The sequence below is a fragment of the Salvelinus alpinus genome, chromosome 3 (genome assembly GCF_045679555.1).
Source record: "Salvelinus alpinus chromosome 3, SLU_Salpinus.1, whole genome shotgun sequence".
NCBI lineage: Eukaryota > Metazoa > Chordata > Actinopteri > Salmoniformes > Salmonidae > Salvelinus > Salvelinus alpinus.
The window spans coordinates 2,540,594-2,558,992 of NC_092088.1; the positions used below are offsets into that span (position 1 = coordinate 2,540,594).

The window sequence follows — 18,399 nt, forward strand, 5'->3', positions numbered from 1 at the left end:
GGGCTGGAGGCAAGGGGAGGAGGCTGAGGGCTGGAGGTAAGGTGAGGAGGCTGAGGGCTGGAGGCAACGGGAGGAGGCTGAGGGCTGGAGGTAAGGGGAGGAGGCTGAGGGCTGGAGGTAAGGGGAGGAGGCAGGGGGCTGGAGGTAAGGGGAGGAGGCAGGGGGCTGGAGGTAAGGTGAGGAGGCTGGGGGCAAGGGGAGGAGGCAGTGGGCTGAGGGCTGGAGGCAAGGAGAGGAGGCAGGGGGCTGAGGGCTGGAGACAAGGGGAGGAGGCTGGGGGCTGAGGGCTGGAGGCAAGGGGAGGAGGCTGAGGGCTGGAGGCAAGGGGAGGAGGCAGAGGGCTGAGGGCTGGAGGTAAGGTGAGGAGGCTGAGGGCTGGAGGCAACGGGAGGAGGCTGAGGGCTGGAGGTAAGGGGAGGAGGCAGGGGGCTGGAGGTAAGGTGAGGAGGCTGGGGGCAAGGGGAGGAGGCAGGGGGTCTGAGGGCTGGAGGCAAGGAGAGGAGGCAGAGGGCTGAGGGCTGGAGACAAGGGGAGGAGGCAGGGGGCTGAGGGCTGGAGGCAACGGGAGGAGGCAGGGGGCTGGAGGTAAGGTGAGGAGGCAGGGGGCTGAGGGCTGGATGCAAGGGGAGGAGGCTGAGGGCTGGAGGCAACGGGAGGAGGCTGAGGGCTAGAGGTAAGGTGAGGAGGCTGGGGGCAAGGGGAGGAGGCAGGGGGCTGAGGGCTGGAGGCAAGGAGAGGAGGCAGGGGGCTGAGGGCTGGAGGCAAGGAGAGGAGGCAGGGGGGGCTGGAGGCAAGGGGCTGATGTAAAAGGCTGAGCTAGAGATGCCGGAAGAGCAGAACAACAATGTCTCATGTCTTCATGTCTGTCTCTGCTCTTCCTCTGACAGGCGTGAAGGTGTATTCTGCAGGCGGAGCGGGGGCCGGGTTGGGTGGAGCGGTTGGGTTCTGGGCGAAGTCCCCCGGCAGAGAGGGCCGTGGCGTTCTTCTCTTCCCAGAGATCTGCCTGATGGAGCTCCAGCTGCTGGCGTCGGGGTCACCTGATCTGGAGGTGTTGGGTCACGTGTTTCACAGCCTCCTGGGGGCCGTGAGGGCCAACCCCCGCAACGCTGCCCTGCTGTACTATCAGGTTATTATACCTGCTGTCTACCTCTCATCCCCTATACCACTACCTGCACTGTCTACCTCTCATCCCCTATACCACTACCTGCACTGTCTACCTCTCATCCCCTATACCACTACCTGCACTGACTACCTCTCATCCCCTATACCACTACCTGCACTGACTACCTCTCATCCCCTATACCACTACCTGCACTGTCTACCTTTCATCCCCTATACCACTACCTGCACTGACTACCTCTCATCCCCTATACCACTACCTGCACTGTCTACCTCTCATCCCCTATACCACTACCTGCTGTCTACCTCTCATCCCCTATACCACTACCTGCTGTCTACCTCTCATCCCCTATACCACTACCTGCTGACTACCTCTCATCCCCTATACCACTACCTGCACTGTCTACCTCTCATCCCCTATACCACTACCTGCTGTCTACCTCTCATCCCCTATACCACTACCTGCTGTCTACCTCTCATCCCCTATACCACTACCTGCTGACTACCTCTCATCCCCTATACCACTACCTGCTGACTACCTCTCATCCCCTATACCACTACCTGCTGACTACCTCTCATCCCCTATACCACTACCTGCACTGTCTACCTCTCATCCCCTATACCACTACCTGCACTGACTACCTCTCATCCCCTATACCACTACCTGCACTGACTACCTCTCATCCCCTATACCACTACCTGCACTGTCTACCTCTCATCCCCTATACCACTACCTGCACTGTCTACCTCTCATCCCCTATACCACTACCTGCACTGACTACCTATCATATCCTATACCACTACCTGCACTGTCTACCTTTCATCCCCTATACCACTACCTGCCGTCTACCTCTCATCCCCTATACCACTACCTGCACTGTCTACCTCTCATCCCCTATACCACTACCTGCACTGTCTACCTCTCATCCCCTATACCACTACCTGCACTGACTACCTATCATATCCTATACCACTACCTGCACTGTCTACCTTTCATCCCCTATACCACTACCTGCTGACTACCTCTCATCCCCTATACCACTACCTGCTGTCTACCTCTCATCCCCTATACCACTACCTGCACTGACTACCTCTCATCCCCTATACCACTACCTGCACTGACTACCTCTCATCCCCTATACCACTACCTGCACTGACTACCTCTCATCCCCTATACCACTACCTGCTGACTACCTCTCATCCCCTATACCACTACCTGCACTGACTACCTCTCATCCCCTATACCACTACCTGCACTGTCTACCTCTCATCCCCTATACCACTACCTGCACTGACTACCTCTCATCCCCTATACCACTACCTGCACTGTCTACCTCTCATCCCCTATACCACTACCTGCACTGTCTACCTTTAACCCCTATACCACTACCTGCTGACTACCTCTCATCCCCTATACCACTACCTGCACTGACTACCTCTCATCCCCTATACCACTACCTGCACTGACTACCTCTCATCCCCTATACCACTACCTGCACTGACTACCTCTCATCCCCTATACCACTACCTGCACTGTCTACCTCTCATCCCCTATACCACTACCTGCACTGACTACCTCTCATCCCCTATACCACTACCTGCACTGTCTACCTCTCATCCCCTATACCACTACCTGCACTGACTACCTCTCATCCCCTATACCACTACCTGCACTGTCTACATCTCATCCCCTATACCACTACCTACACTGTCTACCTCTCATCCCCTATACCACTACCTGCACTGACTACCTCTCATCCCCTATACCACTACCTGCACTGTCTACCTCTCATCCCCTATACCACTACCTACACTGTCTACCTCTCATCCCCTATACCACTACCTGCACTGACTACCTCTCATCCCCTATACCACTACCTGCACTGTCTACCTCTCATCCCCTATACCACTACCTGCACTGTCTACCTCTCATCCCCTATACCACTACCTGCACTGTCTACCTCTCATCCCCTATACCACTACCTGCACTGACTACCTCTCATCCCCTATACCACTACCTGCACTGACTACCTCTCATCCCCTATACCACTACCTGCACTGTCTACCTCTCATCCCCTATACCACTACCTACACTGTCTACCTCTCATCCCCTATACCACTACCTGCACTGACTACCTCTCATCCCCTATACCACTACCTGCTGACTACCTCTCATCCCCTATACCACTACCTGCACTGACTACCTCTCATCCCCTATACCACTACCTGCACTGTCTACCTCTCATCCCCTATACCACTACCTGCTGACTACCTCTCATCCCCTATACCACTACCTGCTGACTACCTCTCATCCCCTATACCACTACCTGCTGACTACCTCTCATCCCCTATACCACTACCTGCACTGACTACCTCTCATCCCCTATACCACTACCTGCACTGTCTACCTCTCATCCCCTATACCACTACCTGCACTGACTACCTCTCATCCCCTATACCACTACCTGCACTGTCTACCTCTCATCCCCTATACCACTACCTGCACTGTCTACCTTTCATCCCCTATACCACTACCTGCTGACTACCTCTCATCCCCTATACCACTACCTGCACTGACTACCTCTCATCCCCTATACCACTACCTGCACTGACTACCTCTCATCCCCTATACCACTACCTGCTGTCTACCTCTCATCCCCTATACCACTACCTGCACTGTCTACCTTTCATCCCCTATACCACTACCTGCTGACTACCTCTCATCCCCTATACCACTACCTGCACTGACTACCTCTCATCCCCTATACCACTACCTGCACTGACTACCTCTCATCCCCTATACCACTACCTGCACTGACTACCTCTCATCCCCTATACCACTACCTGCACTGACTACCTCTCATCCCCTATACCACTACCTGCACTGTCTACCTCTCATCCCCTATACCACTACCTGCACTGACTACCTCTCATCCCCTATACCACTACCTGCACTGTCTACCTCTCATCCCCTATACCACTACCTGCACTGACTACCTCTCATCCCCTATACCACTACCTGCACTGACTACCTCTCATCCCCTATACCACTACCTGCACTGACTACCTCTCATCCCCTATACCAATTCAATTCAATTTCAATTTTATTTTTATATAGCCCTTCGTACATCAGCTAATATCTCGAAGTGCTGTACAGACACCCAGCCTAAAACCCCAAACAGCTAGTAATGCAGGTGTAGAAGCACGGTGGCTAGGAAAAACTCCCTAGAAAGGCCAAAACCTAGGAAGAAACCTAGAGAGGAACCAGGCTATGAGGGGTGGCCAGTCCTCTTCTGGCTGTGCCGGGTGGAGATTATCACAGAACTATGCCAAGATGTTCAAAAATGTTCATAAGTGACAAGCATGGTCAAATAATAATCATGAATAATTTTCAGTTGGCTTTTCATAGCCGATCATCAAGAGTTGAAAAACAACCACTACCTGCACTGTCTACCTCTCATCCCCTATACCACTACCTGCACTGACTACCTCTCATCCCCTATACCACTACCTGCACTGTCTACCTCTCATCCCCTATACCACTACCTGCTGACTACCTCTCATCCCCTATACCACTACCTGCACTGACTACCTCTCATCCCCTATACCACTACCTGCTGACTACCTCTCATCCCCTATACCACTACCTGCACTGTCTACCTCTCATCCCCTATACCACTACCTGCACTGACTACCTCTCATCCCCTATACCACTACCTGCACTGTCTACCTCTCATCCCCTATACCACTACCTGCACTGACTACCTCTCATCCCCTATACCACTACCTGCACTGACTACCTCTCATCCCCTATACCACTACCTGCACTGTCTACCTCTCATCCCCTATACCACTACCTGCACTGACTACCTCTCATCCCCTATACCACTACCTGCACTGTCTACCTCTCATCCCCTATACCACTACCTACACTGTCTACCTCTCATCCCCTATACCACTACCTACACTGTCTACCTCTCATCCCCTATACCACTACCTGCACTGACTACCTCTCATCCCCTATACCACTACCTGCACTGTCTACCTCTCATCCCCTATACCACTACCTACACTGTCTACCTCTCATCCCCTATACCACTACCTGCACTGACTACCTCTCATCCCCTATACCACTACCTGCACTGTCTACCTCTCATCCCCTATACCACTACCTGCACTGACTACCTCTCATCCCCTATACCACTACCTGCACTGACTACCTCTCATCCCCTATACCACTACCTGCACTGTCTACCTCTCATCCCCTATACCACTACCTGCACTGACTACCTCTCATCCCCTATACCACTACCTGCACTGTCTACCTCTCATCCCCTATACCACTACCTACACTGTCTACCTCTCATCCCCTATACCACTACCTGCACTGACTACCTCTCATCCCCTATACCACTACCTGCACTGACTACCTCTCATCCCCTATACCACTACCTGCACTGTCTACCTCTCATCCCCTATACCACTACCTGCACTGACTACCTCTCATCCCCTATACCACTACCTGCACTGTCTACCTCTCATCCCCTATACCACTACCTGCACTGACTACCTCTCATCCCCTATACCACTACCTGCACTGTCTACCTCTCATCCCCTATACCACTACCTACACTGTCTACCTCTCATCCCCTATACCACTACCTGCACTGACTACCTCTCATCCCCTATACCACTACCTGCACTGTCTACCTCTCATCCCCTATACCACTACCTACACTGTCTACCTCTCATCCCCTATACCACTACCTGCACTGACTACCTCTCATCCCCTATACCACTACCTGCACTGTCTACCTCTCATCCCCTATACCACTACCTGCACTGACTACCTCTCATCCCCTATACCACTACCTGCACTGTCTACCTCTCATCCCCTATACCACTACCTGCACTGACTACCTCTCATCCCCTATACCACTACCTGCACTGTCTACCTCTCATCCCCTATACCACTACCTACACTGTCTACCTCTCATCCCCTATACCACTACCTGCACTGACTACCTCTCATCCCCTATACCACTACCTGCACTGTCTACCTCTCATCCCCTATACCACTACCTACACTGTCTACCTCTCATCCCCTATACCACTACCTGCACTGACTACCTCTCATCCCCTATACCACTACCTGCACTGTCTACCTCTCATCCCCTATACCACTACCTGCACTGTCTACCTCTCATCCCCTATACCACTACCTGCACTGTCTACCTCTCATCCCCTATACCACTACCTGCACTGACTACCTCTCATCCCCTATACCACTACCTGCCGTCTACCTCTCATCCCCTATACCACTACCTGCACTGTCTACCTCTCATCCCCTATACCACTACCTGCACTGTCTACCTCTCATCCCCTATACCACTACCTGCACTGTCTACCTCTCATCCCCTATACCACTACCTGCACTGTCTACCTCTCATCCCCTATACCACTACCTACACTGTCTACCTCTCATCCCCTATACCACTACCTGCACTGACTACCTCTCATCCCCTATACCACTACCTGCACTGTCTACCTCTCATCCCCTATACCACTACCTGCACTGACTACCTCTCATCCCCTATACCACTACCTGCACTGTCTACCTCTCATCCCCTATACCACTACCTGCACTGACTACCTCTCATCCCCTATACCACTACCTGCACTGTCTACATCTCATCCCCTATACCACTACCTACACAGTCTACCTCTCATCCCCTATACCACTACCTGCACTGACTACCTCTCATCCCCTATACCACTACCTGCACTGTCTACCTCTCATCCCCTATACCACTACCTACACTGTCTACCTCTCATCCCCTATACCACTACCTGCACTGACTACCTCTCATCCCCTATACCACTACCTGCACTGACTACCTCTCATCCCCTATACCACTACCTGCACTGACTACCTCTCATCCCCTATACCACTACCTGCACTGTCTACCTCTCATCCCCTATACCACTACCTACACTGTCTACCTCTCATCCCCTATACCACTACCTGCACTGACTACCTCTCATCCCCTATACCACTACCTGCTGACTACCTCTCATCCCCTATACCACTACCTGCACTGACTACCTCTCATCCCCTATACCACTACCTGCACTGTCTACCTCTCATCCCCTATACCACTACCTACACTGACTACCTCTCATCCCCTATACCACTACCTGCTGACTACCTCTCATCCCCTATACCACTACCTGCTGACTACCTCTCATCCCCTATACCACTACCTGCACTGTCTACCTCTCATCCCCTATACCACTACCTACACTGACTACCTCTCATCCCCTATACCACTACCTGCTGACTACCTCTCATCCCCTATACCACTACCTGCTGACTACCTCTCATCCCCTATACCACTACCTGCTGACTACCTCTCATCCCCTATACCACTACCTGCTGACTACCTCTCATCCCCTATACCACTACCTGCTGACTACCTCTCATCCCCTATACCACTACCTGCACTGACTACCTCTCATCCCCTATACCACTACCTGCACTGTCTACCTCTCATCCCCTATACCACTACCTGCACTGACTACCTCTCATCCCCTATACCACTACCTGCACTGTCTACCTCTCATCCCCTATACCACTACCTGCACTGTCTACCTTTCATCCCCTATACCACTACCTGCTGACTACCTCTCATCCCCTATACCACTACCTGCACTGACTACCTCTCATCCCCTATACCACTACCTGCACTGACTACCTCTCATCCCCTATACCACTACCTGCACTGACTACCTCTCATCCCCTATACCACTACCTGCACTGTCTACCTCTCATCCCCTATACCACTACCTGCACTGACTACCTCTCATCCCCTATACCACTACCTGCACTGTCTACCTCTCATCCCCTATACCACTACCTACACTGTCTACCTCTCATCCCCTATACCACTACCTACACTGTCTACCTCTCATCCCCTATACCACTACCTGCCGTCTACCTCTCATCCCCTATACCACTACCTGCTGACTACCTTTCATCCTCTATACCACTACCTGCTGTCTACCTTTCATCCCCTATACCACTACCTGCACTGTCTACCTCTCATCCCCTATACCACTACCTGCACTGTCTACCTCTCATCCCCTATACCACTACCTGCTGACTACCTCTCATCCCCTATACCACTACCTGCTGACTACCTCTCATCCCCTATACCACTACCTGCACTGACTACCTCTCATCCCCTATACCACTACCTGCACTGTCTACCTCTCATCCCCTATACCACTACCTGCACTGACTACCTCTCATCCCCTATACCACTACCTGCACTGTCTACCTCTCATCCCCTATACCACTACCTGCACTGACTACCTCTCATCCCCTATACCACTACCTGCACTGACTACCTCTCATCCCCTATACCAATTCAATTCAATTTCAATTTTATTTTTATATAGCCCTTCGTACATCAGCTAATATCTCGAAGTGCTGTACAGACACCCAGCCTAAAACCCCAAACAGCTAGTAATGCAGGTGTAGAAGCACGGTGGCTAGGAAAAACTCCCTAGAAAGGCCAAAACCTAGGAAGAAACCTAGAGAGGAACCAGGCTATGAGGGGTGGCCAGTCCTCTTCTGGCTGTGCCGGATGGAGATTATCACAGAACTATGCCAAGATGTTCAAAAATGTTCATAAGTGACAAGCATGGTCAAATAATAATCATGAATAATTTTCAGTTGGCTTTTCATAGCCGATCATCAAGAGTTGAAAAACAACCACTACCTGCACTGTCTACCTCTCATCCCCTATACCACTACCTGCACTGTCTACCTCTCATCCCCTATACCACTACCTGCACTGACTACCTCTCATCCCCTATACCACTACCTGCACTGTCTACCTCTCATCCCCTATACCACTACCTGCTGACTACCTCTCATCCCCTATACCACTACCTGCACTGACTACCTCTCATCCCCTATACCACTACCTGCTGACTACCTCTCATCCCCTATACCACTACCTGCACTGTCTACCTTTCATCCCCTATACCACTACCTGCACTGTCTACCTCTCATCCCCTATACCACTACCTGCACTGACTACCTCTCATCCCCTATACCACTACCTGCACTGACTACCTCTCATCCCCTATACCACTACCTGCACTGTCTACCTCTCATCCCCTATACCACTACCTGCACTGTCTACCTCTCATCCCCTATACCACTACCTACACTGTCTACCTCTCATCCCCTATACCACTACCTGCTGACTACCTCTCATCCCCTATACCACTACCTGCTGACTACCTCTCATCCCCTATACCACTACCTGCTGACTACCTCTCATCCCCTATACCACTACCTGCACTGACTACCTCTCATCCCCTATACCACTACCTGCACTGTCTACCTCTCATCCCCTATACCACTACCTGCACTGACTACCTCTCATCCCCTATACCACTACCTGCACTGTCTACCTCTCATCCCCTATACCACTACCTGCACTGTCTACCTTTCATCCCCTATACCACTACCTGCTGACTACCTCTCATCCCCTATACCACTACCTGCACTGACTACCTCTCATCCCCTATACCACTACCTGCACTGACTACCTCTCATCCCCTATACCACTACCTGCACTGTCTACCTCTCATCCCCTATACCACTACCTGCACTGTCTACCTCTCATCCCCTATACCACTACCTGCACTGACTACCTCTCATCCCCTATACCACTACCTGCACTGTCTACCTCTCATCCCCTATACCACTACCTGCACTGACTACCTCTCATCCCCTATACCACTACCTGCACTGTCTACATCTCATCCCCTATACCACTACCTACACTGTCTACCTCTCATCCCCTATACCACTACCTGCACTGACTACCTCTCATCCCCTATACCACTACCTGCACTGTCTACCTCTCATCCCCTATACCACTACCTACACTGTCTACCTCTCATCCCCTATACCACTACCTGCACTGACTACCTCTCATCCCCTATACCACTACCTGCACTGTCTACCTCTCATCCCCTATACCACTACCTGCACTGTCTACCTCTCATCCCCTATACCACTACCTGCACTGTCTACCTCTCATCCCCTATACCACTACCTGCACTGACTACCTCTCATCCCCTATACCACTACCTGCACTGACTACCTCTCATCCCCTATACCACTACCTGCACTGTCTACCTCTCATCCCCTATACCACTACCTACACTGTCTACCTCTCATCCCCTATACCACTACCTGCACTGACTACCTCTCATCCCCTATACCACTACCTGCTGACTACCTCTCATCCCCTATACCACTACCTGCACTGACTACCTCTCATCCCCTATACCACTACCTGCTGACTACCTCTCATCCCCTATACCACTACCTGCACTGTCTACCTCTCATCCCCTATACCACTACCTACACTGTCTACCTCTCATCCCCTATACCACTACCTGCTGACTACCTCTCATCCCCTATACCACTACCTGCTGACTACCTCTCATCCCCTATACCACTACCTGCTGACTACCTCTCATCCCCTATACCACTACCTGCACTGACTACCTCTCATCCCCTATACCACTACCTGCACTGTCTACCTCTCATCCCCTATACCACTACCTGCACTGACTACCTCTCATCCCCTATACCACTACCTGCACTGTCTACCTCTCATCCCCTATACCACTACCTGCACTGTCTACCTTTCATCCCCTATACCACTACCTGCTGACTACCTCTCATCCCCTATACCACTACCTGCACTGACTACCTCTCATCCCCTATACCACTACCTGCACTGACTACCTCTCATCCCCTATACCACTACCTGCACTGACTACCTCTCATCCCCTATACCACTACCTGCACTGTCTACCTCTCATCCCCTATACCACTACCTGCACTGACTACCTCTCATCCCCTATACCACTACCTGCACTGTCTACCTCTCATCCCCTATACCACTACCTACACTGTCTACCTCTCATCCCCTATACCACTACCTACACTGTCTACCTCTCATCCCCTATACCACTACCTGCACTGACTACCTCTCATCCCCTATACCACTACCTGCACTGTCTACCTCTCATCCCCTATACCACTACCTACACTGTCTACCTCTCATCCCCTATACCACTACCTGCACTGACTACCTCTCATCCCCTATACCACTACCTGCACTGTCTACCTCTCATCCCCTATACCACTACCTGCACTGACTACCTCTCATCCCCTATACCACTACCTGCACTGACTACCTCTCATCCCCTATACCACTACCTGCACTGTCTACCTCTCATCCCCTATACCACTACCTGCACTGACTACCTCTCATCCCCTATACCACTACCTGCACTGTCTACCTCTCATCCCCTATACCACTACCTACACTGTCTACCTCTCATCCCCTATACCACTACCTGCACTGACTACCTCTCATCCCCTATACCACTACCTGCACTGACTACCTCTCATCCCCTATACCACTACCTGCACTGTCTACCTCTCATCCCCTATACCACTACCTGCACTGACTACCTCTCATCCCCTATACCACTACCTGCACTGTCTACCTCTCATCCCCTATACCACTACCTGCACTGACTACCTCTCATCCCCTATACCACTACCTGCACTGTCTACCTCTCATCCCCTATACCACTACCTACACTGTCTACCTCTCATCCCCTATACCACTACCTGCACTGACTACCTCTCATCCCCTATACCACTACCTGCACTGTCTACCTCTCATCCCCTATACCACTACCTGCACTGTCTACCTCTCATCCCCTATACCACTACCTACACTGTCTACCTCTCATCCCCTATACCACTACCTGCACTGACTACCTCTCATCCCCTATACCACTACCTGCACTGTCTACCTCTCATCCCCTATACCACTACCTGCACTGTCTACCTCTCATCCCCTATACCACTACCTGCACTGTCTACCTCTCATCCCCTATACCACTACCTGCACTGACTACCTCTCATCCCCTATACCACTACCTGCTGACTACCTCTCATCCCCTATACCACTACCTGCACTGACTACCTCTCATCCCCTATACCACTACCTGCACTGACTACCTCTCATCCCCTATACCACTACCTGCCGTCTACCTCTCATCCCCTATACCACTACCTGCACTGTCTACCTCTCATCCCCTATACCACTACCTGCACTGTCTACCTCTCATCCCCTATACCACTACCTGCACTGTCTACCTCTCATCCCCTATACCACTACCTGCACTGACTACCTCTCATCCCCTATACCACTACCTGCACTGACTACCTCTCATCCCCTATATCACTACCTGCCGTCTACCTCTCATCCCCTATACCACTACCTGCACTGTCTACCTCTCATCCCCTATACCACTACCTGCACTGTCTACCTCTCATCCCCTATACCACTACCTGCACTGTCTACCTCTCATCCCCTATACCACTACCTGCACTGACTACCTCTCATCCCCTATACCACTACCTGCACTGTCTACCTCTCATCCCCTATACCACTACCTGCACTGACTACTTCTCATCCCCTATACCACTACCTGCACTGTCTACCTCTCATCCCCTATACCACTACCTACACTGTCTACCTCTCATCCCCTATACCACTACCTGCTGACTACCTCTCATCCCCTATACCACTACCTGCTGACTACCTCTCATCCCCTATACCACTACCTGCACTGACTACCTCTCATCCCCTATACCACTACCTGCACTGTCTACCTCTCATCCCCTATACCACTACCTGCACTGACTACCTCTCATCCCCTATACCACTACCTGCACTGTCTACCTCTCATCCCCTATACCACTACCTGCACTGACTACTTCTCATCCCCTATACCACTACCTGCACTGTCTACCTCTCATCCCCTATACCACTACCTACACTGTCTACCTCTCATCCCCTATACCACTACCTGCACTGACTACCTCTCATCCCCTATACCACTACCTGCACTGACTACCTCTCATCCCCTATACCACTACCTGCACTGTCTACCTCTCATCCCCTATACCACTACCTACACTGTCTACCTCTCATCCCCTATACCACTACCTACACTGTCTACCTCTCATCCCCTATACCACTACCTGCACTGACTACCTCTCATCCCCTATACCACTACCTGCACTGACTACCTCTCATCCCCTATACCACTACCTGCACTGTCTACCTCTCATCCCCTATACCACTACCTACACTGTCTACCTCTCATCCCCTATACCACTACCTGCTGACTACCTCTCATCCCCTATACCACTACCTGCTGACTACCTCTCATCCCCTATACCACTACCTGCTGACTACCTCTCATCCCCTATACCACTACCTGCACTGACTACCTCTCATCCCCTATACCACTACCTGCACTGTCTACCTCTCATCCCCTATACCACTACCTGCACTGACTACCTCTCATCCCCTATACCACTACCTGCACTGTCTACCTCTCATCCCCTATACCACTACCTGCACTGTCTACCTTTCATCCCCTATACCACTACCTGCTGACTACCTCTCATCCCCTATACCACTACCTGCACTGACTACCTCTCATCCCCTATACCACTACCTGCACTGACTACCTCTCATCCCCTATACCACTACCTGCACTGACTACCTCTCATCCCCTATACCACTACCTGCACTGTCTACCTCTCATCCCCTATACCACTACCTGCACTGACTACCTCTCATCCCCTATACCACTACCTGCACTGTCTACCTCTCATCCCCTATACCACTACCTGCACTGACTACCTCTCATCCCCTATACCACTACCTGCACTGTCTACCTCTCATCCCCTATACCACTACCTACACTGTCTACCTCTCATCCCCTATACCACTACCTGCACTGACTACCTCTCATCCCCTATACCACTACCTGCACTGTCTACCTCTCATCCCCTATACCACTACCTACACTGTCTACCTCTCATCCCCTATACCACTACCTGCACTGACTACCTCTCATCCCCTATACCACTACCTGCACTGTCTACCTCTCATCCCCTATACCACTACCTGCACTGTCTACCTCTCATCCCCTATACCACTACCTGCACTGTCTACCTCTCATCCCCTATACCACTACCTGCACTGACTACCTCTCATCCCCTATACCACTACCTGCACTGACTACCTCTCATCCCCTATACCACTACCTGCACTGTCTACCTCTCATCCCCTATACCACTACCTACACTGTCTACCTCTCATCCCCTATACCACTACCTGCACTGACTACCTCTCATCCCCTATACCACTACCTGCACTGACTACCTCTCATCCCCTATACCACTACCTGCTGACTACCTCTCATCCCCTATACCACTACCTGCACTGACTACCTCTCATCCCCTATACCACTACCTGCTGACTACCTCTCATCCCCTATACCACTACCTGCACTGTCTACCTCTCATCCCCTATACCACTACCTACACTGTCTACCTCTCATCCCCTATACCACTACCTGCTGACTACCTCTCATCCCCTATACCACTACCTGCTGACTACCTCTCATCCCCTATACCACTACCTGCACTGACTACCTCTCATCCCCTATACCACTACCTGCACTGTCTACCTCTCATCCCCTATACCACTACCTGCACTGACTACCTCTCATCCCCTATACCACTACCTGCACTGTCTACCTCTCATCCCCTATACCACTACCTGCACTGTCTACCTCTCATCCCCTATACCACTACCAGCACTGACTACCTCTCATCCCCTATACCACTACCTGCACTGTCTACCTCTCATCCCCTATACCACTACCTGCACTGACTACCTCTCATCCCCTATACCACTACCTGCACTGTCTACCTCTCATCCCCTATACCACTACCTACACTGTCTACCTCTCATCCCCTATACCACTACCTGCACTGACTACCTCTCATCCCCTATACCACTACCTGCACTGACTACCTCTCATCCCCTATACCACTACCTGCACTGTCTACCTCTCATCCCCTATACCACTACCTACACTGTCTACCTCTCATCCCCTATACCACTACCTACACTGTCTACCTCTCATCCCCTATACCACTACCTGCACTGACTACCTCTCATCCCCTATACCACTACCTGCACTGACTACCTCTCATCCCCTATACCACTACCTGCACTGTCTACCTCTCATCCCCTATACCACTACCTACACTGTCTACCTCTCATCCCCTATACCACTACCTGCTGACTACCTCTCATCCCCTATACCACTACCTGCTGACTACCTCTCATCCCCTATACCACTACCTGCTGACTACCTCTCATCCCCTATACCACTACCTGCACTGACTACCTCTCATCCCCTATACCACTACCTGCACTGTCTACCTCTCATCCCCTATACCACTACCTGCACTGACTACCTCTCATCCCCTATACCACTACCTGCACTGTCTACCTCTCATCCCCTATACCACTACCTGCACTGACTACCTCTCATCCCCTATACCACTACCTGCACTGACTACCTCTCATCCCCTATACCACTACCTGCACTGTCTACCTCTCATCCCCTATACCACTACCTGCACTGACTACCTCTCATCCCCTATACCACTACCTGCACTGTCTACCTCTCATCCCCTATACCACTACCTGCACTGACTACCTCTCATCCCCTATACCACTACCTGCACTGTCTACCTCTCATCCCCTATACCACTACCTACACTGTCTACCTCTCATCCCCTATACCACTACCTGCACTGACTACCTCTCATCCCCTATACCACTACCTGCACTGTCTACCTCTCATCCCCTATACCACTACCTACACTGTCTACCTCTCATCCCCTATACCACTACCTGCACTGACTACCTCTCATCCCCTATACCACTACCTGCACTGTCTACCTCTCATCCCCTATACCACTACCTGCACTGTCTACCTCTCATCCCCTATACCACTACCTGCACTGACTACCTCTCATCCCCTATACCACTACCTGCACTGACTACCTCTCATCCCCTATACCACTACCTACACTGTCTACCTCTCATCCCCTATACCACTACCTGCTGACTACCTCTCATCCCCTATACCACTACCTGCTGACTACCTCTCATCCCCTATACCACTACCTGCTGACTACCTCTCATCCCCTATACCACTACCTGCACTGACTACCTCTCATCCCCTATACCACTACCTGCACTGTCTACCTCTCATCCCCTATACCACTACCTGCACTGACTACCTCTCATCCCCTATACCACTACCTGCACTGTCTACCTCTCATCCCCTATACCACTACCTGCACTGTCTACCTTTCATCCCCTATACCACTACCTGCTGACTACCTCTCATCCCCTATACCACTACCTGCACTGACTACCTCTCATCCCCTATACCACTACCTGCACTGACTACCTCTCATCCCCTATACCACTACCTGCACTGACTACCTCTCATCCCCTATACCACTACCTGCACTGACTACCTCTCATCCCCTATACCACTACCTGCACTGTCTACCTCTCATCCCCTATACCACTACCTGCACTGACTACCTCTCATCCCCTATACCACTACCTGCACTGTCTACCTCTCATCCCCTATACCACTACCTGCACTGACTACCTCTCATCCCCTATACCACTACCTGCACTGTCTACCTCTCATCCCCTATACCACTACCTACACTGTCTACCTCTCATCCCCTATACCACTACCTGCACTGACTACCTCTCATCCCCTATACCACTACCTGCACTGTCTACCTCTCATCCCCTATACCACTACCTACACTGTCTACCTCTCATCCCCTATACCACTACCTGCACTGACTACCTCTCATCCCCTATACCACTACCTGCACTGTCTACCTCTCATCCCCTATACCACTACCTGCACTGTCTACCTCTCATCCCCTATACCACTACCTGCACTGTCTACCTCTCATCCCCTATACCACTACCTGCACTGACTACCTCTCATCCCCTATACCACTACCTGCTGACTACCTCTCATCCCCTATACCACTACCTGCACTGACTACCTCTCATCCCCTATACCACTACCTGCACTGACTACCTCTCATCCCCTATACCACTACCTGCCGTCTACCTCTCATCCCCTATACCACTACCTGCACTGTCTACCTCTCATCCCCTATACCACTACCTGCACTGTCTACCTCTCATCCCCTATACCACTACCTGCACTGTCTACCTCTCATCCCCTATACCACTACCTGCACTGACTACCTCTCATCCCCTATACCACTACCTGCACTGACTACCTCTCATCCCCTATACCACTACCTGCACTGTCTACCTCTCATCCCCTATACCACTACCTACACTGTCTACCTCTCATCCCCTATACCACTACCTGCACTGTCTACCTCTCATCCCCTATACCACTACCTGCACTGACTACCTCTCATCCCCTATACCACTACCTGCTGACTACCTCTCATCCCCTATACCACTACCTACACTGTCTACCTCTCATCCCCTATACCACTACCTGCACTGACTACCTCTCATCCCCTATACCACTACCTGCACTGACTACCTCTCATCCCCTATACCACTACCTGCACTGTCTACCTTTCATCCCCTATACCACTACCTGCTGTCTACCTCTCATCCCCTATACCACTACCTGCTGACTACCTGTCATCCTCTATACCACTACCTGCTGTCTACCTTTCATCCCCTATACCACTACCTGCACTGTCTACCTCTCATCCCCTATACCACTACCTGCACTGTCTACCTCTCATCCCCTATACCACTACCTGCTGACTACCTCTCATCCCCTATACCACTACCTGCACTGACTACCTCTCATCCCCTATACCACTACCTGCACTGACTACCTCTCATCCCCTATACCACTACCTGCACTGTCTACCTCTCATCCCCTATACCACTACCTGCTGACTACCTCTCATCCCCTATACCACTACCTGCACTGACTACCTCTCATCCCCTATACCACTACCTGCACTGACTACCTCTCATCCCCTATACCACTACCTGCACTGTCTACCTCTCATCCCCTATACCACTACCTGCACTGTCTACCTCTCATCCCCTATACCACTACCTGCACTGTCTACCTCTCATATCCTATACCACTACCTGCACTGTCTACCTCTCATCCCCTATACCACTACCTGCTGACTACCTCTCATCCCCTATACCACTACCTGCACTGACTACCTCTCATCCC

General features: G+C 51.6%; 1 protein-coding gene across 4 annotated transcripts in view; it reads left to right on the top strand.

The window, feature by feature from the left end:
• lyst (lysosomal trafficking regulator) overlaps nucleotides 1-18,399 on the top strand; it is a 323,436-nt gene that overhangs the window by 159,255 nt on the left and 145,782 nt on the right. For all 4 annotated transcript variants that reach the window (XM_071391269.1, XM_071391271.1, XM_071391270.1 and 1 more), the window contains one exon: nucleotides 888-1,126. In XM_071391269.1, the coding sequence (XP_071247370.1) occupies nucleotides 888-1,126 (239 nt within the window). The remainder of the gene's footprint in view (nucleotides 1-887; nucleotides 1,127-18,399) is intronic.